The sequence below is a fragment of the Ursus americanus genome, chromosome 8 (genome assembly GCF_024610735.1).
Source record: "Ursus americanus isolate L20-20 chromosome 8, mUrsAme1.1.p, whole genome shotgun sequence".
NCBI classification, from domain to species: domain Eukaryota; kingdom Metazoa; phylum Chordata; class Mammalia; order Carnivora; family Ursidae; genus Ursus; species Ursus americanus.
Window position 1 is genome coordinate 78550883 of NC_142134.1, and position 24876 is coordinate 78575758.

General features: G+C 52.6%; 1 protein-coding gene across 2 annotated transcripts in view; it reads right to left on the minus strand.

Annotated features, from left to right (window-relative positions):
* Positions 1–23108, minus strand: part of CRMP1 (collapsin response mediator protein 1) — a 71584-nt gene extending 48476 nt beyond the window's left edge. Inside the window, exon 1 of one of the 2 annotated variants that reach the window (XM_045771395.2) lies at positions 22728–23108. In XM_045771395.2, the coding sequence (XP_045627351.1) occupies positions 22728–23108 (381 nt within the window). Of the gene's footprint in view, positions 1–18465; positions 18743–22727 lie in introns of those variants that run through there. The other variant, XM_087864286.1, reaches the window with a different exon arrangement.
* Between the last annotated feature and the right edge of the window lie 1768 nt (positions 23109–24876).

Sequence of the window (24876 nt, forward strand, 5' to 3'; positions counted from 1 at the left end):
TGTTTTTGCTCAGATATTGTAAAATAAATCCCAAACACCGTACCCCGCCACCTGGAAATACCTCAGGATATATCTCCAACCGTTAAAGAGTTTTTAAATAAACAGAACCACAACCCATCGTCTCGACGGACCCAATTAACTGTAATTCCTTCATATGAGTTAGTAGCCCGTGCTCAATTTTACTCGGGTTTACAGCGGGCAGTTTGAGGGGGGCTCCGTCCACAGCCCCCACTCTGCATCTGGCTCTCTGCTGTCTGCCGACGTCTACACCAGCCCTCCTCCCCCTCAGACGCCCTTCATTTGTTAAAGAAACTAGGTCATTCATAGAACAGGAGTCTATTAGGGCATTATTACTGAATATAATAAAACTCAATTTAGAGACCTTTTCAAAGCTAGCAGAGCGACTATAAAATAAACACAACTCCCCCAGAACAACCTCCAGTCAAACGTCTGAGGTTTCTCTCCACCGTTCTCCTCCGTTCCCCATGGTTGCGATCACAGTGCACGCATCCGTCCACCCCTCCGTGCCCCCATTACACGCTGGCTCGCTGCCTCGGCTCCCAGCCCTGAGGAGCCAGGAGGAAGCAGGGACAGAGGGGATGTGCTCTCCTGGAGCGGATGGAGGGAGAGGCAGAAGCGGGGGGTGCCCGCCCTGGGAGCAAAGTGAAGGAGCTGCCACCTTACCGGGGGCCGGGCAAGGCCCGCTCATACTTAGAAAAGAAGTCAAGATGAGTTGTTCCAAACAAGCAGTGGGGAAGGCGGCCAGGGAGGGCGAACCTTCAGTGAGTGTCTGGACAGAGAACTGGCCCAGAGGCAGCAAAAAACACAGCAAATTCTAGAGCCAAAAAGAACACAACCGTGTCCTGTTTGCATTGTATCCTAAGAGTGTCCCCAGGTCACTACATGTTCTTCATAACAGTAAGTGACTAGAAGATATTCCATCTTATGGATACACAATACATTGTCTAATGACCCCCCTACTGTTGGACACTTACGTTCTTTTCCATTTCTCACAATGCTACATATTGCTGCAATGACCATTTCTGCACACAAAGCTTTTCGCTCAGCTTGAATTGTTAGGATCGCTTCTCGGAAGTGTAACAACTGGGTCAAACAGTATAAACCTCGTTTATGGTCCTTGATAAATATGACCAGATAGCTTCCCAAAAGTATTGCCCCAATTTGCCATGCATAAAATCACCAAGCACCCTTGGTTATCATTAATATTTGTTAATTTGCATTTCTCAGAGGCTGAGAATTGTTTTGCCCTGTGCTAATTTATACGTGTACTATCTCCCGGCTGGAGATGCAGTGATGGATAAAAAAGCACAGCCTCTGTCCTTCAGCCCCAGCCATGGGGTAGGGAGAGAGACAGTAAACAGACAATAGTAATTCTAGGATAGACACTTCCAAAGGAGTGTCTTCCATGGGTTTCCCTGAAAGCAGAGCCTGAGACAAGGATTGAAGGCAGACAGTGTCTATGCGAGGTGACTGCACACACCGGAGTGGGGAAGTAGGGAGAGGCAGGCAGGCATGCAAATCCCATACAAAGTGCTCACTGATTCGGCTAACACTGGCGTTCACTGGGGCTCGATCCCACCAGGACCCTCTGAGGAACTGTACAGAATACAGCTCAGAGCGGTCCCAATGGTCCCATGGCATCAGCCATGACAGGAAGGCAGAGGGTCCTGCACAAGCCCGGAGAAGAAGGGTTAACCCAAGCTGAAGAACCAGGGAAGGCTCGCTGAGCAGAAACAGGGCACGCAGCCTGCCGCTCAGGACCCCCTGCTGCCATCGTGCGTCAGCCCCATATCTCCTTCAGAGTGAAAGCCAAGGTCAGTGAGACCCAACGTAATCTGGAATCCCACTACCCAGGCAACGTTCACTCTCACTTGCTTCCGGTGTGTGTCCAGCATCACTTACCTGAGACCCCCACCCCCGCCCCACCGGCTGCCCTGTCGGGAACGCCGGACACCTGTGCCCTGCCTGCAAACCCCACACCTTTGCCCTCTTGTTTCATAGTACCGACTACAGTACATCCCCCACACTACATAGTCACAGGTTTGTCTAAAATGCCACTTGCCCACTGACATCAGAGCTGTGGTGCCCCCCACTGGCTGTGTCAGACACAACTCATGGGGGACTCCTGCACACACATTCGTGTGGATAATGGTGCCAACTGCAATGGTGTCCTGCAGCTGTCCTCACAAACCGTTAGCTTCATGGGGGTAAAGGCTGTATCTGTTTTCCCTCTGCATCTCTGACACTCGGACACAGCCTCGCTGGTTGGCTGTCTGGCTGGACAGATGGACAGACAGACGGACAGATGGATGGATGGACGGATAGACAGATGGATGCATGCATGGATGGGTGGATGGATGGACAGATGGATGGATCCCTGAACTGATTCTTGAAGGATGAATAGGTTAAGATGGAGAGCAAAGGTATCAGAGCCATGAGACAAGGAACTATGGGCCACGAGGCAAGGAAGACAAGTGAGCCAGCACATCCTGCTCCCCAGCAGAGGGTCTCTGGCTTCAAGCTCAACCACTCCCAGGCCCTACAACCTGCCTCTTAGCCCTACGACAGAAGCCAGCCACAACTGGCACATTCCCAGGGAAGCTACTCCAGGACCGAGAGAAAGGAGGTGCAGGCTTTACATTCCAGAAGCAGAGACAAGCTACTGTGCAGGTTTTCCCGGGCACCAGAACGCAGGGAAGTGTGAGTCAGCAGCAGCAGCCGGTCCATGGCTTACAGAACACGGCCCCCCGCAGGCAGCCGTCTGCCCTGTCACATTTAATAGAGGGCTTTACAGGCTCAGCCTGAAAGGTGGTATTTAAAGCACTGTGCCCGGGAAGATCGGCCCCACCCTGCTCTTCCTAGAATCAGGCGGGGCAGCTTGTGTTCAAACCCACCCCCTCCCCAGCTACCAGCGGACGGTGTGTAGCTACTGCAAGGGTCCCTGCCCGTGTTCTCAGGGGCAAGAGTCTTTCTACACTAGCAAGTCCATAATGAGGCAAGAGCTGCTGTGACTGCTTCTTTTTCTTCCTTAACATTAGCCTTTGCCTTGTAATTGGCATTTTCAGAATCAGGTTCTTTGGAACTCTAGCGCAGAGGGGTTTAAGCAGATGCTAGTCCCAAAGGGGATTCCCAGGTGTGGTGAGTTTAGAAAATTCTGAGTTAAGCAGAAACAAAGATGATCTGTGCAACAGGAATTCGCAGGTCCTCTACTTTGTCGGTGTGCCATGTGAATACGTAAGACGGGAGCTGAATTTACATCTTTTCCAAACATAGATCCTTTTGTGGTGTGGAAAATTTGACAAGGGTAATTTCTCCACTTAGGAATTGTGCTTTATGAGAGTTAGGCTCGTTAGGTCTCGTTAGAAATGGGGCTTTGAGATGGGGTGGATTTCTACGTTCACATAACTAACAGGGCTCTAGGGGAGACCCAAGGCACCCTAACTTCCTGCCTAGCATTGGCTCCATCAAACACCCTTCTGTCACATCTTAAAACATTTTCACACTCTAGAATCCGTGACACCCATAATTAGATGCAATTTAGAAAGAACCAGAGGTCTGTGGCCCAAGGACCCAGCATTCTAGGGCTCCCTTTCTTCATGCAGGAAATCTGAGTGTAAGATCTCACACCAAGAAGAGTGAATTTGATGGTACATAATTTTTAAGAATTTAAAAAAGTAAAAGTCACACACCTAAAAGAAAATTAATGATACCCTGCTGCTCACAAATAGCATATATGAACAATGACAAGCTCTCTATAACAACCAGTGTTTAAATACTTGGAAAAAAATGAAATACCTAATCAAAAATCCAACAAAAGTCTAACAGCAGGGTATGCCAGAGACTGCCATTCATTCCACGGTGACAGCAGTGACCTAAAGGGAATTATGCTCAGCAGGGCTCACGTCCTTGGATCGGTGTTATGGAGGAACAGAATGTCCGGAGTCAGATACAAGTTCCAATCTCTGCTCGCTTATTATCCATGTGACTTAACCTCTTCTAGACTTAGTTTCTCCATCTGCAAGTGGGGACAACTGTCCCTGCCTCATAAGGCGGTTGGGAGAAGTCCAAGGGGTGTATACACAAAGCGCTTAGCACAGGCCTGGCCCATGGAAATACTCAGTACAGTTATGCATTGTTTATTCTTTGCCATATTCTATAGCGGGAACTACACTCAATAACTATCTAAGGAAGCAGTGTGTACAGCTAAAAGAAACAGTGCCTGCCTTTAAGGAGTTTTCAGGCCAGTGGGGGAGACAGGGAAGGGCTGGGGCAGAGAGAAGAGAAGAGATGGGGAGGAGCCCAGAGCCCCCCTCCCCCCGGCACCTTCCAGCTCTTCCAGGGGGAAAAATGCTTATCTGAGCTGGAAGAATGAGTAGGAATTAGCCACATGGCAAAGGAGAAAAGAGACTGCAGAAAGAGGTATGACATGGAGACAGGCACAGAGGGAGAGGGAGCCTGGTGTGCTGAGGGATCTGTATGTGATTTTATCTGGCTGAAGTATGACGTTGGAGGGGGGATCTGGAGAGGTGTGAGGGGCCAGCTCATGGGGACCTTAACACCATGTGTAGAAGGGAGTCCCGGCTGGTCACCACGATAATGAAAGGGCTTTCATCAAATAAGAACTCAAACATATAAAAGCTTCTGAGACAAGACATGACATAAATACTGGGCAGATGTATAAGAAGGGAAAGCGATAATCTTTATATTTTCCTCAAAGCTGGGGTTTCTCAATAAGATCAAGCACTAGACAATTTTGCAAAATATGTCAAGGGCCTTAAAACTGTGACCTTTGATCTAAAAATTCAGCATGGCATGCCATGCTCCTGGGAATCTCTCCTCAGGAAAATATCCCCAAACAGGGCCAAAGAATTATGCACAAATGTGTGATTCAGAATTAATTACAATCGTATAACCACACCACTAATGAGGTATCATTCATCTACTAAAACATTTCCCAGGAATTTTTAAGGACAGACAAAAGTGCTACACAATAAAATGTTAGGTGAAAAGCAAAATACCAAACTCTCTATATGGTAGTAATTCAGGAGGGGAGAGTAGATCTTTCTGGTAGTAACTGACTCCTCCCAGCAGAGACTGTGGGGTGCCCCCATGTCCCACTACGCCTTGCACACTCCTCTGCCACAACACTGAGTCCACGTCAAGGTCACTGTTCACGTGCCCATCTCTTGCAGGGCCAGACATCCCTTTGTGGCCAGAGTGCCTGGGGTGATTCATCTCTGGATCCCCAAGGACCAGCCAGCAGTGTTTAGCAAATGTTTAGTGAGCAGCAGGAGAAAGGGTGACAGACAGGAGGCAAGGAGAAAGGGAGAAAGAAGAGAACGTTTGAAATGAGGGAGGAAGGGAATGAGAAGGAGGGGATAGGAGTGGGAGATGGAGAGGGAGGGAAATGGACAAGAGGGAAGAAAGGGAGGGAGGAAGAGGGGGTGGGGCAAGAAATAGAGAACAGGAGAAAAGAGCAGACAGACACATCAGAAATCTCTTTTTCTGCCTTTAAAATTCCCTGAAAGCCTAAGCCTATTGCCGGGAAGAGAAGCTGGCTTAATGCAAAGCCTGCACAACACAGATGATGCTGAAGGAGTCCCTCAGGAGGGGCCCACCTAAACCCTGGTTCTGGGCAGTAATCACGTCTCTGCCAAAGGTCCTGTGAGTCAGAGGAGAAGCTCAGGGAAGGGAAGAGTTTGTCTGCAAACCCACCGTCATCTCTCATCCAGCCCCAACTGGGAGAGAGCTGGTGTTGGCAGGACGCCTTCATTCTCTTCACAAACACTAAGTACTATGTTGAGTGCTACACACAAAAATTAGCCCTTAAAGCTTCAGACATCCTTACCCACACAGTAGCAAAGTAAACAACAGTCAGCCTAGCTAGGAGGGGAGGTTTGGGTCACAGTGAAGTTTCTGCATCATTGTCTATCCCTGAGGGAAGCATTAAGTCTCCCTGCATTCTGTTCTCCCTCCTGCTTGGTGGGAATAAAATCTGTCCTCTCCACCGCAAAGTCAGAGGGTTGGAAAACCCATTAAGGTCTAGGCAGGCTTGGAAGAAAAGAGAGGTGCTGTGCTAATCAAATCAACACTTACTCCAAATCACCAGTTTAGCAACCTTGGGTATCTGGGAAATAGCAGAAAACCAAAGCTGTTACTACAGAGAGAGGGAACGACATTGACTATGTCATCAAGGAGGGGACATCTGAGCAGGGTTCTGAAATATGAGAAGTTCAAAGACACTAAAAAAGGGAGAGAAGTGGAGCCTGCCAACAAAATAAATGGTATATGCATAGACACAGTGTTCTCGAAGTTCCAGGTTCCACGCAGTAAATAAGGAAGGGGAAGTGGAAGTGGTGCGCTGTCCATGGTCCTGAAACGTCATTAAGCATTGGGACAGCAAGGTTTCTCCAAACCCCGGGAAGCTGAAGATGCTTCTCCCTCATCCCTGGGAAGCTGAAGATGCCTCTCCCTCATCCCTGGGAAGCTTAAGATGCCTCTCCCTCATTCCTCCTTGTAGTTCTTCACTGCTCTTCTTGGTTACATTCGCACTAAGGCTTAGTACCACCCTTCTAATACTTTAATTCTCCTACCCAGGAAGTTGGGGGGAGGGCATGTGGTCCTATGTCCCCTCTCCTACAATGCTTCACTAATACACAATGCTTCACTAAGACTCTAAATCAGAGTAATGAAATAACCAGTCACTCCTTGGAAAAAATGAAGAATCCCTTCCTTCAAAGGGCTGGCACGGAAGTGAGTCTCAAAAAGATCTGGGAAGCCCCGTTTTGATAGACAGGTGCTTGACCATGCATTGAACTGCATTCTCTTAAGACAGAAGAAATGTCAAGGTGAGTTTTAAAAGTGACCAGTCCTTCAGACTCCATAAGTCACTAATGTTGAGGTTTATGTTTACAACCCAAACGTTCAAAAGGACAGGTAGGCATACCTTATTCATGCATCTACAACTTATAACACAGCACCCAAGCCTAGATGATCCCCAAAATCCATTGGGATTGTCTGCTAAAAATTCCAATCCAGGTGCTTTTGTCAAGATTTTCACTTACCAGATATAGCTTGCGGGCCAAGAATTTATGTAATTAACACACACCTCCAAATAATCTTGATACGGACCCTCTGTGGTGGGTTGTGCAATTTTTTTTTTTTTTTTTTTTTTGCGATTCTTTCTGCTCCCCCACGCTTGCCATGCTCCGATGTAGGTGCAGTGCCCTCCTGCCCCACCAGCCGAGGGTACTGTCATGTGACTTGCTTTGACCAACAGAATGAGAGTGGATGTGAGTGCACCAGTCTGAGCACAAGCTTTAAGAAGCAGGTGGGATTCAGCTTGATCTTGACAGTCCACCTTCCCCCATGAAAACCACATGACCCAAAGAAGGAGCCTCCTTCATTCTGAGTCCCAGAAGGAGGGGATACGAGGAGAATACATGACACAAACAGAAGCCTGAAGACAAATCTAGCTGAGCTCTGCTACACTTCTGCCACCCACAGACTGATAAGCAATAAATATTTGGGGCTGGAAGTCAGAATTACAAGGTTGTTTGTGATGGGGCATGATTGTGTCGAAGTGAACTAATACGCCATCAAGATTCTATGCTGAGAGCCATCTGAGGAACTTTCTGGCTCAAATACTTCATAACTCCATGACTCCGTTCCTACCTTTACCAACCAGAGCCCCTGTCCTTGCAGGCTCCCCTTGCAGATCTCCCATCCGACCTTCCTGCTGCAGCAAGTGCTACCATACGGCGCACCTGCACACCTAGGTACTCCCAGAAAACCAGCCCGTTTGCCTTTCATTTGCCGCAGGGGGAAGCCAGTCAGCCAGCAGCGCTTTGCCACACTTTCCAGGAAGGCAGCCCTGGAAGTGGCAACAGACCTGACACCAAACCTAATTAACACACATTCATTCTGCACTTGCACGGGTAGAGAGCACAGCGGCATTTTCCTCCTTCATGAAGCAGAAATAGCAGTGGTCCCCATGGACTGCAGGCCTTCTCTGGAAGCTCGGGCCCATTTCCATGACAACTGCAGTTTTAACAGCGAGCTCTCAGGTCCCATGACACCGGCAGACAGTCAGGAAATACTCCCTCATGGACGGATCATCTGGTTTTAAACTAACCCACCTGCATGATGACCCCAGGAGTGGACAGGGCCCTCAGGCTGCCTGTAGGAGGAAGGATGGCGCTAGCTACATCTGGGTCTATGTCGAGACCCCTGTGTTGCCTTGTCTCTGCTTTTCACCTCATACAAAGCAACCTGGACAGAAATCCTCTGCCTTCAAGGAAATCACATTTCTGAGCACATTCTAAGTGTCGGTTCTGCATTACATGGGTTTTCATTTTTAATTAAGTTACCTGAAGAAGTGGGTATAATTGAGGTGCCTGAGCGGCTCAGTCGGTTGAGTGTCTGACTTGATTTCGGCTCAGGTCATGATCCCAGGGTCATGAGATCAAGCCCCATGACAGGCTCCACACTGGGCCTGGAGCCTGTTTAGGATTCTTTCCCTCTCCCTCTTCACCGCCCCTGCCCCTTACTGGCACTCTCTCTCTCAAAAAAAAAAAAAAAAAAAAAGGAAATAAATGAAATAAAAAATAAAATAAAAAGTGGGTATGATTGCTACAAGGAAGAAAGCTCAGAGAAGTGAAGTAATTTCTCAAGGTTACACAGCCAGGAATGGCTGCTGCCAGATTTGAACCTAGTTCTACCTGGTCCCTACAGAATGACATTGCCCCTGGAGTGGTTATCCTGTGTTTTCCTCACTGTACCTGGCTAACATGTCTGAGCCTCAGTTCCCTCCTCTGCAAAATGGGAACAAGCAAGAACCGACCACATAGACCCATTCAAGTATTTACCAAGCACAATCCCGATGCCATGCACTGACCTGCCCTCCTGATAGGACTGCTGCCGTTAAGGCCGAAAGGGAGTAAGGCAGATTAAAGGGCTCTGAAAGCTGCTAAGAGCTCCCCAGTGGGGAGATATTAAATGCAGAGACCTATTCGCCTAATAAACATTGGCAATGCTTCCTGTGAGCCAGATGCTTCCACACCCACTATCTCATTTGACAAAGAGGCAGAGTGGCCTGCTGGTTAAGTCTGTGGGTGCCAAGCACACTGCCGGAGCTCTGATCTGGCCCCACCCTTACTCAGCCTGTGCCCCAGGCAAGTTCTCCTCTGCCTGTGTCAGTTTCCCACCTGTAATGCAGAGAGCTCTTTTTCGAAAGACAAATGAATTAACACGTGGACAGGCACTTAGATCTGTGCCTGGTTTTCGTGGGGTGTTTTTTGTCTTTTTTTTTAACCTTTGCAACATGGGGAGTTAGATCTCATTGAGATGCTCAGTTCCATCTTTGACCTCTCTCTACACTCTCACTTCAGACCCAAGTCTTTCCTAGATCTTATTGCATCTGGTCCAGAAAATCCTCACATGCACCTGCTGATTCCCACCTCCTACTGCACCTGTCCCAGTTCACCTTCGCCACCTGTCTCCCTGCTGCCTGTCTTGTCCCCTCCACATGACGGCCAGTGACCTTTCTGAAACACAAATGCAACCATGTCACACCTCCCCTTTAAACCCTTCACCAGCTTGTCCTCATGCACAGGACAAAGTACTCCCACCTGGGTAATTTCTGGCCTGACCCCTCCCCTCCGCCAGCCGTGTGTTCCCACATTCCACTCCTTACTGCACACTGGCTCCTAACCTGCAGCTTCACGCCCCCATGTCTTTCTATGACCTTCCTGCCAAACTTGCTCTACCCAAGGATTTCCAACTCACCCTGTGCGCCACAGCGTCCTGACCCCAGGAGCACATGGTCAGCCTGCGCAGTTCCCACAGCTCGAGGCATGCACCTCATGGTTAGCACTGCTCCATGACGCTCATCTCCCAGCTTGTCTTCATCTATTTCTCCCACAAGACTGGGGGATCCTTCACGCCAGAGACTACAGCGTATGCCCATCAGCTGCGTGACCTGGGACAAGATACTTAACCTCTGCGTACTTCAGTCTCCTCATCTGTAAATGGAACTAATCAAAGTACCAACCCACAGGATTACTAAAGATAATGTATAAGAGCACTTTGTACACTTCAGACGCTGAATACTGGTCTATGTGGTCCAATATTTTATGCCAAATGTCCCGTGTCCAAGCACTGAGGAAGCAGGAAAAAGTTTCCATTGTTTTTATCAGCTTCTCAAAGGTGTCTGTGACCCTAGAAAGTTTTTAAGCCAGTTTGAAAACTGCCCAATGATTAAAATTTTATTTTGAGTCTATTTTGCTCTGCATGCCCAGAAATAAAGAACGAGAAAAGAAGAAAATGAAAGGAGAAAAAAGGAATGAAAAATTCTAACATTGCTCCTGGAAAGTGTACTCCATGAGGAATAGATCACCAGGGCCATTTTGCAAAAGAGAGGGTCCTGGGTAAGGAGAAATGCCCTCCGGAGCCCCCAGGAATGCCAGTATGGAAGAAAGGGAGACCTGTGAAAACTCTGGGGGCAAAAGCAGAGCAAGAGGCAGACTCTCAGTCCACACACACGTGAGCTTTCCAACAACGGAGCTACCCAAGAGTAAAGCAGGCTGCTGAGTAAAGTGCTGATCTCCCTGTCACCAGAGGTATGCAAGGAGAGGGTATTTGGAATTCCTACACTAGAGGAGAGATGGGGGCATCGGGGAGAAGCAACAGACACCACTTCCTACCTTCTTAACATTGAAAATTTTGCATAACTTAAAAGATTCCTTTTGACTTTAAGGTTGTATAAATCAAATGTTTGCTGAGATATTATTAGGACTTCGGCCCTAAGGGTCTATGAGTATGGGACAAAATACAGGGCAGCATAATTTGGGGACAGGTACATACTCTAAAACAGCTACCTGTTTGCTCTGCGCAATTTTGCATCAGACCCACTGAGCCACGGAACTGACCCGAGGTCATTATTCAGTCAAGGCCTAGGGGACATTCGTGCTATGACGCTCCAGCTTAAACTGAAGGCCCTTATTGTACAATCTTGCTTTTCAGTGGGAAATGCAACGAAGCCCATTAATAGACCAGCTCTGTCCTCTCCCTCCTGCCAAAGTACCACTTGGGAGGCCCTTTTTAGAGCACCAAAAACCCTTCATGCCAGCCTCATCTTCTTCTGGATGGTAACCACCCAAATACTAAATCCACAGACAGGATATTTGTTAAGGAAAGTCAAATGCAGAAGTGGCTGAAACCTCACTCAGCAAAGCAACACCCTTTGCAGCCTGGTTTCATTCATCCGCCCGCGCAGTGTGAAGCTTCTCTGTGAGTCACCTGCCTGCCAGAGCACTCCTGAGAGATGCCAAAGAGAATGGGACGCTGTCCCAGCCCTCCAGCGTTCAAGCGAGTGGACAAACTAAAGTTACTGACGTGGGAGCGCTCACAGCTCCCAGCCCCCGGGGGAAGGATCCTCCATGGAGAACGGACACAGCTTATACGAGGGTGGAGGGCTGGACAGGGGTAAGGCTGGTCAGGGAGAATGTTCCAGCTGCCTGCAGTACAAGCCCAAGGAAGGAGTGGGCAGCAGCAACCTCGAATGTCCACAGCCATCGCTTCCCTCCTTTTCCCTGCTTGCTCTTGTTTTCCAGACCAGCGTCTCTAGGAAACACCCTAGATCCCTCTCCTTCCCCCAAGCCACCAACACCAATTCACAGTGGTCTTTTCTCAGAGCAAAGTTAGGATTTCATCACTGCATCTCTCCGGGGCAACGAATCTCAACCTGTGTTCAGAACACATGTTCAAACGGTATAAAAAACTGCAGCATTCTTACCGTAACTAAAGACCTACACAAAACCACGTCAGTCAGCATGCACAGCACATCCCTACTACTGTGCGACAGCCTGAAGAGCTCACGTGGTTCCGCTTCAGCACCACGGCACTGTCCAGGGCCCTGACTCTGGGTCCTTTTATCCGCACGAGGGCAAAGTCCTCTAGAGGCTTGCTTTCTAGGGCAGGAGCTTCCTTTGATTCACAAAAAAATTAGACTCATTCAACACCTCCCTGCTTGTCGTGACTGCCCAGGATTCCACCTGATACGTGTTACTAGAACGATTTGTAGACTCGGTTGCGAAAATATAAATTTTACGTGCTGATCAAAATTTAGCAGCACATCTGCAGAGGATTTTTTAATACATCACTCTGCTCACAGCTCATGGGCTGCGGCCCACTGGTGGCTAGAATAGCTCACATTTCCTATCTTCTACTGGTGCCTTTTGTAATGGGTTCCTAATCTCCATATCTGGTCCTTGGCTCTCACCACCCCCCCCCAGCCCCCGCCCCAATCTGGATTTCCAATCACCCGCCAGACACCTCAGCTTGGTGCTCATTCCCAACTTCATTCAACCTAAGAACCAGCACAGGCCTTTTCTTCCAAACTCACCCCTTACACTTCCTGACCACCTCATCATTAGCTCCAACAAGTGTTTATTACCATGATTTATGTGCCCTTTCTTTTTCTCTCTCTCTCTCTCTTTTTTTTTTTTTTTTTTTTGCCATAACTTTCACACCTAATCCTCGTATCTCCTTAAGAAAGCTTATCATGGGGCTTCTCTCCGTTGATTGAGGTCTGATCACGTGACTTGCTTTGACCACGTGACTGTGAGCCGTAATTGAGCGCAAGTTCTTAAAGGCGTGTCAGGTTGCTACCAGTCTCTGGTGCCTCTCTCCTCAGCTCCTTCAGCCTGAGCCCCAAAGTGAGGCCATATAAGGAACAGACCCATTGTTCACCAGCATCCAGGGGCAAAGCTACAGCCAATCCAAGGCCCTCATACAGCATCAAGAATTAAATGTATGTTGTTGGAAGCCAGACATGGCAGTGGTTTGCTACGGAACAAAGCTAAGACACCTTCGCACAATAAGAGTAACAACAACTAACCTATAAAGGATACAGCTCATGCAGGCACCAGCCTAGGCGGCTGACACATAGTAGGTCATTTAATTCTCAGGCAAAAACCCTACGGAGTATTATTATCCCCATTTCACAAATGAGAAAACTGGTGCTTAGATAGAATAAGACACTTGCCCCAATTACACAGCGAATCAGTGGAACAATTAGCCTCCAAACCCAAACTGTCTGGTTTCAGAAGCCACACTCCTCCATGCTGCCCTTATCATACCAGCTTCGCAGGCCACGAACTTCCAGTGGCTTCCTGTTACCCACAGAATAAAGTCAGAGTGTCCTAAACTTGGAACTGGGTCATCTACTCCAACTCTATAAAGAAAAGGAATCCCCGGGCGCCTGGGTGGCTCAGTCGGTTAAGCATCCAACTCTCAGTTTCGGCTCAGGTCATGATCTCAAGGTCATGAGATCGAGCCCTGCATCAGGCTCCGTGCTCAGCCCAGTTTGCCTGTCGCTCTCCCTCTGCTCTTCCCCCTGCTCTCTCTTTTCTCAAATAAATATATAAAATCTTGAAAGAAAGAAAGAAAGAAAGAAAGAAAGAAAGAAAGAAAGAAAGAAAGAAAGAAAGAAAAGGACGGAAGGAAGGAAGGAAGGAAAGAAAGAAAGAAAGAAAGAAAGAAAGGAGGGAGGGAGGGAGGGAGGGAGGGAGGGAGGGAGGGAGGGAGGGAGGGAGGGAGGGAGGGAAAAGGATTCTGAAGCCCAGGGAAAGGAAGTGATTTGCCTGGGATCAAATATCCCACCTGCATTTGAGCCAGACTTGGGACCTATGTGCTATTTCCATCACGTTGGGTACATTCTACCTGACCTCCAAAATGTCATAGACTCCCCCCATACCCGCACCCCTTCACACTTATCTCCCATTCCCCACCCCCCCGATCCATCTGCATCCAACGTCTCACTCTCTTCTGACCAAGTTCATTCCCCAGCCCAAGTCTTGTACAGGCTGTTCCACCTGCCTTGTATGCTCTTCCCTTGTCTCCCCCAATTAAATCCTTCAACATCTAGCTCATCCTGCACCCCAAGTCCCAGGAAGCCACCCCCTACAGCTTCCACCAACACTGAGTCCTCCCCTCCCCAAGTCCCTCTAACACCTGTGCTCTGTCATCCTTAATTGCTCGTGTGTGTACTTGTCACCTGGGTAAGCTTGTTAAGGTCATGGATCATGAAATAGGTATTTTTAGCTGCCCGTCACACCCTGCACAGTTCCAAGAACAGAACAGATACGCGGTGAACGCTTGCCTGCTCACCTGCCATTCTGAGTTTTCGTTTCCTCAAAGAGAGAGCCTGAGTCTGGAGAAGGGAACGATCATCTGTCAGCCACTGAAATGTGCCAGGCACATTCACATATGTCACATCACGTGCGTCCCATGGATTCAGTCGTGGCCAAGTTCATCACGAGAAACAGACATGCAGGGCTAAGTTGGCATAGCTGGGTTACAGAAGTCTTAACGATATCATTGTTACCCTCTCTGAAATGCTTTTTAAGAATTTAATTTAAACAAAATAATTTTTCCCCTAAGAATATGGCCCACTTGAAGAAACTGAGGGTGTTTGCTTCTCTGTCCTGGACGACAGAAGCTCCGAATCGGTATCTGATGTCAGCTGCACACCTCCAGTGGCCTGAAACACTGGCAGGTCTGTTCCCAGCTCTTCCTCGATCCTCAGCCCTGGTATTCCAAGATTTCACTATATGCATGACAGATCCCTGCGGGCGTCTCAAATTCTTTGTGTAAAAAAAAAGGGGGGGTAAACTATCTGTAGATAAACTGAATGGTATCCCCAGGAAGAAGTGTAACAGGTCTCACGTGTTTTGCATATTTGCACATTAAAATAACTAATTGAGTCTGATGTGAGTTTCCCTTGCTGATCTCTTTCCTCCCTGCTCATCTTCATTGTTTGATGGAACGCACGCCCGCACAGACACACACCGATTTCAAGCGGATAGTGATTTTCATAGCAAGCAGACCAGCCCTTCTAGCCCCTCTGCTTGCATTTGGTTCTTCCTTCCTCCACAGGCTACTGCAAGAATTTTTACGTGCCCACCAAGTCTCTGTGAACCTTCGCTTACTCTTTGGGATACAGGGATATGGCTAGCCTGCCTTCCTCATTGGACTGCTCTGAAAACCCAGTGAGAGATCACGGAGGTCATGCTGAATGCTGTAACAGCCTGCAAACCTACAAATGACCAGTCTTCATGAAGTCCTACTTTAAATAATAATAATTCTTCACCATTGTGGTGGACACTCTGGTCTCCCCCCCTCCCCCCGAGACTGAGCCGACCTCCCCCTTTGGTGGCTCTGCTGGGAGCTGAGGGCTTCTGCGGGGCCAGGAAGCCATGTGCCTTTGTTTGCTCAGAGCCACGCCCAGGATGTTCTCACACTTACCCACTGCAGTGGGCTCCAGACACAGCTTTAGCTAAGTTAATCCCTGGCTGTGCCATTAATTTTTTAAAAAGCCACACATGAAAGAGCTTTGTAAATATTTTAAACAATCCTTAGGGGCTGAAGCTAAGTGTTTCTGCTTTTTCCCTCCTCTCTGTTGGGTACTCTATGATCTCAGGAAAAGGCTGAGGTGGGAAACAGAAGGAAAGATGCCCGATCACATTCAACATTTTCCTAACTCAGCCATGCCCCGCCTGGGATGTCCCTTCTCCTCCTCTGCTCAAGTACCCTCTCCCCCATCTCTGGATGCTCTGGCTAATCTGGAACCTTGTCCTGATTGTTCAGACGACAACGCTGAGGCTCAGTGGGGCACAGAGTGACCCAACATCCAGCAGGTGGGATCTTGGGGATGAGCTGAGAGTTGTATCTTGGTCCTTTTCAACACCCAAGTCCCTCCACAGGCCACACACGCCAGGGCTACCAAAAACATCCAGGATTCGCTATCCCTGCTCAGAGCAGCCGCACCTGGAAGCAGAGGTTCGCACAGCGCTGACCTGCCTTCATTTTCTCCCACACTCAGTTGCCTCTGGGCCTCCTTCCACTCATGCAGAAACCCCCTCCTCCCAGCACTAGGATGGGTGCCCCTTCTATGGTTTCCACCAGCCTCCTGTGTGTCCCCTTAGGACACCCCCCACACTTGGATGCAATTTCAGGCAGAAATGTCTGTCTTTGCCGAACTCTGGGAAGGCACGGGCAAACCCATCTCATGCCTACCTTCCCCAGCACCCAGCACAGTGCCCGGCCCGTGCAGTCCATATTACTAACTTACCAAATGTACTATTGTGCAAACTACGGGTGCCGCATCTGGAAAGCCACAGTGCCCTGCCACTCATTTAATGGCCTTCCGGTTCCTGTCACAACGTGTACATTATCAGCAAAAGATCCTCAGGAAGCTGAGGGTCCTACAAAGGAGCTCCATCCAAGTCCATCCTCCCTGGTTTGCTGTTTCTTTAAACCACAAGTCTCTCTGGGTGAAGTGGGCTTATGTGGACCGAATGAAACTCAAATAAATGGTCATCAAGAGCCTCCTTCCCAGGAACTAAGTATACTTTTCGGCATCTCCTCCCCACTCGCCCATGCTATCGAAGCTGCTAGAACCACTCCATTTGGTTCTCTTCGACACACAGGTTGACTACTGGCTTCGCACAAAGATGAAAGCAGCAGAATCAGCCAGCAGTTCTCCTGCCCTTATTATGCACCTAACACACACTAAGTGCTTTGCCAGAGTCCTCTTGGATGCACACTGGTCCTGGGAAGTGGCCAGTGTGGGCCCATGTGGAATGTCAGAGCTCAGAGGCTGAGAGGTGGCAGAGGGAGGCTGAGCTCCCAGATCCGTCTGGTACAAAAGCCTGGGCAGCCATCCCCACTCCTGAGGGCCACAGCAGGGGGGCAGGGCAGCTGTTCCAGTCTGGGGTACTTTTCTTACACACCTGCCTCAAAGACCATCGGGCAAAACCACGTTCTTGGAAACCAGGTTCCTAAGAGGGGGACAGACCTGCCATGGGCCACAGCCACAATGGGACCCAAGGCTCCAGACTCAGCAGTCACTGCATCACCTCCACTCCCATCACTCACCCTGGTTCCCCTGAGGTTCAGGGTTAGAGAGTCGCAAGGCAGGGACCTGCTCAAACAAACCCCCCTTTCCTGCCACACTGCTTGCCTGCGGCAGCCACGCCTCTTCCATTGATTCTTAGGCAACCAGAGTGTTATAGGACTGGCCACTCACACCTTCGAATCTCAGAAGGCAGGGATTATGGGTGGGTGAGAGATGGTCTCTACCCTCAGGGGTCACACCTCTAGACAGGAACTCACCAAAGGTCTGCTGGCAAGACCGGAAGCTGGGCCCAGGAGGGCTTTTCCAAGGGAAGACTCAGCCCACAGTCGGAGACGAGGCACAGGGGTGGGGGCCTAGGGGGGCTCTGTCCCAACCTGCCTCTCACTTGTGCTCCAACCTCTGGGAGGCTTAAGTAGACAATGTCTCCTTCAAAGGATTTATTGAGAAGACTCAAAACAGTATCTGCCCAAGACTGGGCAGGCTAATGGGAAATGTCAGCTCCCTTCCCCTACCCAAGGCTGCGCTCCTGTTGGTGCCCTTGGGCTCCAGGAGCCAGGATCCTGGATAAATGAGTATGCTGGGTTTCCTGTCCTCCAACCTCAGGTATCATGCTGGAGGCCTCTATCACACCCAGAATGCCACCTCCCAGCACCTGGCTATTCCAGCACCGCCACCAAAGGTCCACAGGCTTCCCTAGCGCCTGTGAGCCACATCCTTCAGGACTGGTTTGGCTCGACTCCGGTGCCAGGGAGGGAATGGGGTGGAGGCCAGGTCTCCCCAAAGCCGCTCCCTCAGCCCTCAGCTCCCCACCCGAGACAAAGCACGGATCTTTTGTTTCCGGCCACACCCAGGGACGGCGGACGGCTCAGCCCCCACCACCCTCCTACCCCTCAGCGTTAACCCTTCTGGGACCACAGATGCCAATGCCGCCCCATTAGATTTATTTTTAGCTGCGGTGAGGAATGGGAGGGGCGCTCCATCATGGCGCTGTCTCTAGGTCCAGGCTTCCACTCCATCAGTATGGGCGGGGAGTGGGAGGCGGAGGACGGGATTTTTCCTTCCTCGGGCAGGGAAGGAACTCCGCGGCGAGGGCCAAGAACTGGACGGTGCGGAGGCCAGGCGCAGGACGCTCGCCACTCCCCGCCCCATCCCGGCTCCAGGGCTGGAGGGAGGGGTTCGGGCCCCCGCGCCCCTCCCTCTTTTGTTCAGCTCTGCATCCTCCCGGTCCACGCCAGCCTCCGGCACTTCCCGTGGGGTGGGGGGTTGGGGGGCGGCAAGCCCGCGGGGAGAGGGACCCGAGGCTCCAGCCGCGCCTAGCCATGCGGGGCTCCCCCCACCACCACCATTGTCCCCAGAGGCTGGGGGGAGGGGGCTGCAATGCTGAGATCAGCCCCGCCCCACCCGCCGCCACGCAGGAAGCCTCGGGGGCCGCCCCTGCCATCCCCCCGCGGATCCCGACCCTGGCGGCGACCACCCCCACCCCACAAAGAGCGGCGGGGAGGCGGTGGGGGTGAGGCCCAGCTTACCGTGATGTGCGGAATGCTCTTCTTGCCCTGGTAAGACATGGCCCTGCTGGCGCCCTCGGCCCGGCCGGCGGACCTGTGGGGCTGTCTTTCGCTCCGCCCGGCTCTCAACCGGACCCGCTCCCCGCGGGCGCGGTGACAAAGACCCGGGAGGGCAGTAGAGAGGGACGGAGGCTCGGCGCCCGCGGCTGCCCACGCACCCGCTGCCCCGGCTGCTCGGCCCGCCCGCCGCCGCCGCTCCGGCTGCCAGCACCGCCCGGCTCGGTGAGGAGGGCGGGAGGAGGAGGGAGAGGCGAGGGCGGGAGGAGGGGGCTACAGACAGACAGCTCCTCCCGGCGGCGCGGAGCCGAGCCCGATTCGCCCCTCTCGGCTCGAACCAGGAAGCTCTTCCCTTCCGATCCCCCCACTCCGCCCCCCGCCCCCCGAACCGCCCAGCCCCGCCGACCCCCGCCCCTCGCACACGCCCTCGGCGGCGCCCCGGCCTCGCTCTCGCGATTGGGAAGGTCTGTTTTTCAGGGTGCTTTTAAATGCCAGAGACGGCCTTGGGCTGAGCCGGCAAAGCCCGCGGCAGCGCCACAGGTGTGCGGCCCCGCATCTGCCGGCCTCCCCGGAACAGCTGCGCCGGGGAGGGAGTGTGGGGCGGGCGCGGAGGACCAGCCGGAGCTGCTGGAGCGTTCGGGGGCCCTCGGGCCCGGGCCCAAAGACTGCCCCCGCCCTCTCCTGCCTCTCTTGCTGCAGCCTCCGTACGTCTGTCCAACCGCTGTGCGCACTCCCTGAATAGATCAAGCGCTTTTCCATCTCCAGGGACTCCAAGCCTTTAATTCAAGCTGTACCCTCTTCCCTAATATCTAATCCCAGACAAAAGGTTACCCATCTTCCAGACTCATCGTCAGTGGCCTCTCCATAAAGCCTTTTCTGCTACCCTTCCCTCTCCCATCATTGAATCAGCCTCCCTGAGGGCTCAGCAGGAGCCTCACTGCCAGGCCAAGGGAGTGCAGCAGGGATGAGAGAGACAAGGCCCGAACCTAATTAATGGCTGACCTGCTCTGCCCCCTGCAGCAGCTTCTCATCACACAGCAGCCGGGCCGGAGGCCACCAGGTCACCCCCACAGTCTTGCCTACCAGTGATTGGAGGGCCATACCACTGGTACTAAGGTCCCCACAGACCCCAGGAGGGGCTGGGGGAACAAGAGGAGAATAGATGTCCTGCCTCCCAGTGTATAGTACCATAGTCCGAGCACCCCCGACCCAGATGTTGCTCTGGGGAGGAGGTGGGCAGGAAGCCAGGACATAGCTTGGTAAACTTCTTGACAGGAAAGGAGAATAGATGGAAGGGGGAAAGGGGGAGTCCTAGCAAGCCCCCAAAACCCTAGCCAGGTGCCCCAAATCTCCAGACAGAACAAAATGTTAAACTTCTCTGCCATTGACTTTCTGCCTGCAAAATAAACCCGCAGTATCTTTTAAAAGACCCATCTTCTTTACTTTCAAGTTGCCACCCAGAGGGAGGGTGTGCTAGGGGTGGTAAAGCACCCCCCTACGCAGGCTGAGGCCTGAAGTCCTTCCCTCCACAGCCACCTAGAGGCCAGTCACCCACACCAGGACAGGAGGCCAGAGATGCCTTGGCCAGAGATGTGGAGTTGTAGATTCACAAAAGAGAAGCAACTTAGTATTCCAGGAACACTAGGCCATTGTTTTCCCATTTTACAGGTGGAAAGTTGGGGCTTACAGAAATAAAATGATATCTCAGGTGCAAAGTATATTAGCTACGGCAGAACAGTTACTGGAAGCCGCACAGCTTATCTAGAGCTCATTCTCCTACACTCATTCAGTCTGGCCTCTGGGCTCTGAGCTGGGTCTTAAATCCTTGTTGATGACCAGAATTTGCAGGTCTCCCTTCCCATGACGCCTACATTTCCTTCCTCAGCGTCCTTAAGTCCTAGGTTCCACGCACCAGGACGTCCCCAGGGGTCAGGCTGGACAGGGAAGCTCCAGAGCTGCGGACAAGACCACGTGTGTATCGGGGGGAGGGGCACCGGTTCGCGATTGGCCAAACAGATCGCTGCTCCCAAGCAGACTTCCCGGGTACAAAGCGCCGCAGTCGCCCGGCCTAGGGCCTCAGCAAACGCTGCGCCTGCGCCGCAGAAACTCCTCCTCCCTCCCCAGGAGAGAGCTTTCTGGGCGGGGGGAGGACCTCCGGCCCCCGTACCCTCTGCAAAGCACTGGAGCCGCGAAGCCCGCCCCGGAACCCGAGCCCCGTGGCCGCTTGGTCCGCAGAAAGTAAAACGCTTCCCCTTGGGAGACCGTGAGCCCCTCGGCTCAGCAGTCCCAAACCTTGAGGACTTCTGGAGCCCTAGGCGCGCTAGAGGCGCCGCCTTTTGTCCAGTCCCCGAGAAGCCGTGGAGAAACGGAAGAGAGGGCCAGAGGGGGAGACAGAGGAGTGGAAGAGGTGAAGTGACCACCATCCCCAAATGCCTAGGCGCGGCTGCGGAGCTGGCCCAGGCAGAGCCTGGGGGCAATGCTGGCGCTGGTGACACTGACCGTAGCTCCGTCAGGGACGCACTTCCAGACAGCTTCCGGACGTGCACAAAGCGCTCTCGCCTCCCTAATACTCCACCACGCCTTGTGGGTGGCTGGGCGAAAAATGCCATCCCCATTTCACAGGTGGAGAAGCTGAGGTTCAAGAGGACGAAGTGCGTTGGCTGGAAACCAGGGTTTCCCGGTACCGACCCTGACTTCTGGATCCGCAGCCCTGAAGCCTCCCGCTCGGGCTCAGAAGTCTGCATCCCAAGCAAGGTCGGCCACCAGGGAAGGAGGTGGTCAGGGGAGAATACGAAGGGGTAGAGAAAAGGATATGACTCTCTCGATATCTCCGTCCCTTGCCCCCACCCCATCATTGCAGACTTCCCCTTTTCAGGGAGCCGAATTCAGGACCATGGAGAGTTCCCGAGCAAAGGGACAGAAGGCGGAGAGCAGAGAATGGGAGCAGCAGGAGACTCGGTACTGCGTCGTAGCAGCCGCAGGCTGGCCCAGCCCCCACTCCTCCAGGAAGCCCTCTCAGATTTCTGTCTGGATCGAGCTCTGCTTCCTCCCGCTCACTTTATGCCTCTCACAGTATTTAAGGGAAGAAGGGTTAATAAAAAATGGTAGTAAAATTCAACAACGAACATTTATTGAATGCTCACTGCCTACCAGCATTAACTGACTCAATTTTCACAATGAATCGTTGCCCACCCTGGCCCGGGGTGGGGCCAGCGTGCTGAGCTGGGACCCCAGCGCCTACCAGAGGTCTGGGACCTGAGCAGTGCTCAGACTTCGAGATCTGGGCTAAGCTGACAGCTCGCTGGCCCTCCCGTGTTCCAGCTTCCCTTGTCCTGGCATCTGGCCCCGACCCTCACACATACATCCTAAAGCTGTGCTGTCTACCCATCCATCTTCCTCCAATTCCCTGGCGACCTCTAGCTTACGGGAGGAGAGCCATAGGGACCACAGCCTGGCATTCCCTCTCCCTAATGCTCCTTCACTTTAGGAGGGTAAAAACCTCCAAGTCTAGGAAGCTAGAGACCAGGGTTCAAATCTTCGCTCTGCCTCCAACTTGCTCTGTGAGGAGAGCACACTGGCGTCGTGCTGTGGGACTCAGGAGCATCCCCTGAAGATGTCGGTGCTTGAGGATAGCAGTTTCTAGTTCTATCTGCCCGACCCATCTAAATCTTTAACCAAATCTTTCCCCCAGAAAGCATAGAAGGAGCATACAGGAAAGGTTCCTTTCAGCATTAACCTGTGTGACCACAGGCATTTCACTGAACATTTTCCAGAGCCTGGAACACCGTAGGTGCTCCATAATCACTAATGAGTGAGGGAATAAATGAATGGACGAATGCGGAAAGGAGCTCCCCTCCTTTTCATAAGGCAGGGAATGGGGATCCTTGGATTAACTTCACCCCAGAGGTCCCCTCGCGTTTTAAGGGTCCATGGGGCGGCTGTAGCCAACTTACTTTCCTTCTCAGAGCCTTGCTCTCCCTTCCTGCAGAAGTGGAGCGGGGGGCTGGATCTCGAAGGACCCTTTGGAGTCTCACGGGCTGGGCTGGCAAACCCCGACCAAATCGTACCACCTCTCCGACCCTCCAGTGTGACGGAGTGGGGGAGGGGCCTTCCGTGGCCCTCTAGAGCCCGGTGGCAGCGGCCCCGACACTCCGCTCAGGCGGCTCCACGCCCAGCTGCCCCGAGGGCCCCGCCCCCCGTCCGGTCCGCGCGCGCCCCGAGGGTACCTGGCCATTGTCCCGGCCGAGTGGCAGGTCACGGGGCGCGGGGCAACGGATGCGCAGCGCGGGTGGTCGCTCATCGCGCTCGCCGGGCGAGCTGACCGCCGAGCCCGAGAGCTCACTCACGTCGCTGGCAGTGTCCTCGCTACCGCCGGGCCCCGGCAGGCCGACGGCGTCGGGCCGGCCAGCACTGCGAGGCGTGCGCGCTGAGCCGCGGCGGCCCACGCTGTACGCGTCGAAGTCGATGGTCTTGTTCTCGTAGGCGCCCTCCACCGCGGCAAACATGCCGCCGTACTTCTGGCGCGGCGTCTGCGCCGCGCTGCCCGGCCGCGCCAGGTACACGGGCAAGTCGTCCTCCGTGTTCCACGCGCGCCGCCGGTCCGCCATGCCGGTCCAAGGCCGGCCTCCCACCCGCGCTCCCGCCCGCCCGCCGCCCTGGCCACCGCCGTGCGCCGCGCTCAGCGCTCGCTGCGGGCCCGCGGCGGCCCAGGCGCGACTGCGGCCCGGGGAGGGGCGGGGCGGGGCGCGCGGCGGGGCGGGGCCGGGGCGGGGCCGGGGCGGGGCGTCCGGGCAGCTGTAGGCGAGCGCAGCGGCCGGCTACAAAGGACCGGGGGGCGGGGACGGCGGGGAGGGACGGTGACGTGCCGGAGCCGCAGCGCCGAGGGCGGGCAGCCGAACCGCAGTGCCCTCGCCACACCCCCATTCCCCGCCCCCAGACCTAGAGCAGGGCGCGAGGAGAGCGAGGGGTGGGAGCCTCGAGTATGCACACACACACACTCGCATGAGCACACGCACACACTCCCCAGGCACACACAGGTTCGTACCAGCACACCAGACAATTACGCCATAAAACACGTGAGAAATGCACAAACATGCTGGCACGCATACACACACACGCACATGGGAGTCAATTACAGTCAGGCTTCCCAGTCACACACAGGCTCATTCAGTCACATCTTAGACACTTTTGCACACACATACAAGCTTGTACATATTACGAGCCAATTACACACACCCACACCAGATATTCTTATAGTCACCCAACCCCACCAATCCAGCATCACACCGAAATTAATTGCACAACCAGAGAAACTCTCATGCATTGGACACTGCATTCATCCACTCCACAGTGTTGTATTGAGTGCCCGCTGGTGCCCAGCACATTGTGGGTGCTGGGGATGGCTCTGTGCACAAAATACATCAAGTCCTGCCCTCTAGGAGCTGACATTCTAAGGAGCGAGGAAACAAACACAGGCATAACGTACCAGACAGTGCTAAGTGCTAGGAAAGATGATACAGCAAGACAAGAGGGACATGCCACGACCACAGTCCCTCAGGCAGACAAGAGAAATACCCTCATGCATGTCAACAAATGACTCACACACATACACGATGTTCACTCCTACAACACCCACACAACAAAGAGACTGTCACACACACCAAAGGCAAACTCACAAGGTGACTCCACACCCAGTCAGGACACCCACATAGAAATCCACACCGGAAATAAGGAAAGTCTGAAGCTTAAATAGGAACGCTCCAGAGAAAGACACAGAGGGACAGATGAACACATACGTACACACACACACCTGCCAGTCACCCAGACAGACAAATATTCCCCATTCTAGAGGTCCCTCCCGTGACCCCTGGTACAGCCTATCCGTAATGTGCCAGGAGCTTGCACTTGAGAGTCCCAGGCTTCCTCTGACTTGGGCCAGGTGGAAGGCATGGGAGCCTGGGGGTCATTCTTCTGGGGCTCCCCTCAATCCTTCTTCAAGGCCAGGCTCCCTGTGCCTCCCCTAGACACCATCCCTCATTTCTCCATGATTATTATCAGGCAGAGGGCCCTAAGAGTCTCCGGGGATCTGGTGATCCCAGCTGCTCTTTCTGGACTGATCGAATCACCAGCTGCCGATCCTCTCTGCCGGCGAGTCCAGACAAGCAGCATCTGGAACTGGGTGGGGACCGCCAAAGGGAGCCTGAGTGCCGGGCCTTGCACCCTCGGCCCTCCCTATTCTGGGAGCTGTCCCTTCAGCACCGGGTCTCACCACTTCTGGGGGCCTAGACAGAGCCAGATTCACATTCTCCTTCTTGTTTTTTTTAATAATATTTTTTATTATATTATGTTAGTCACCATACAGTACATCCCTGGTTT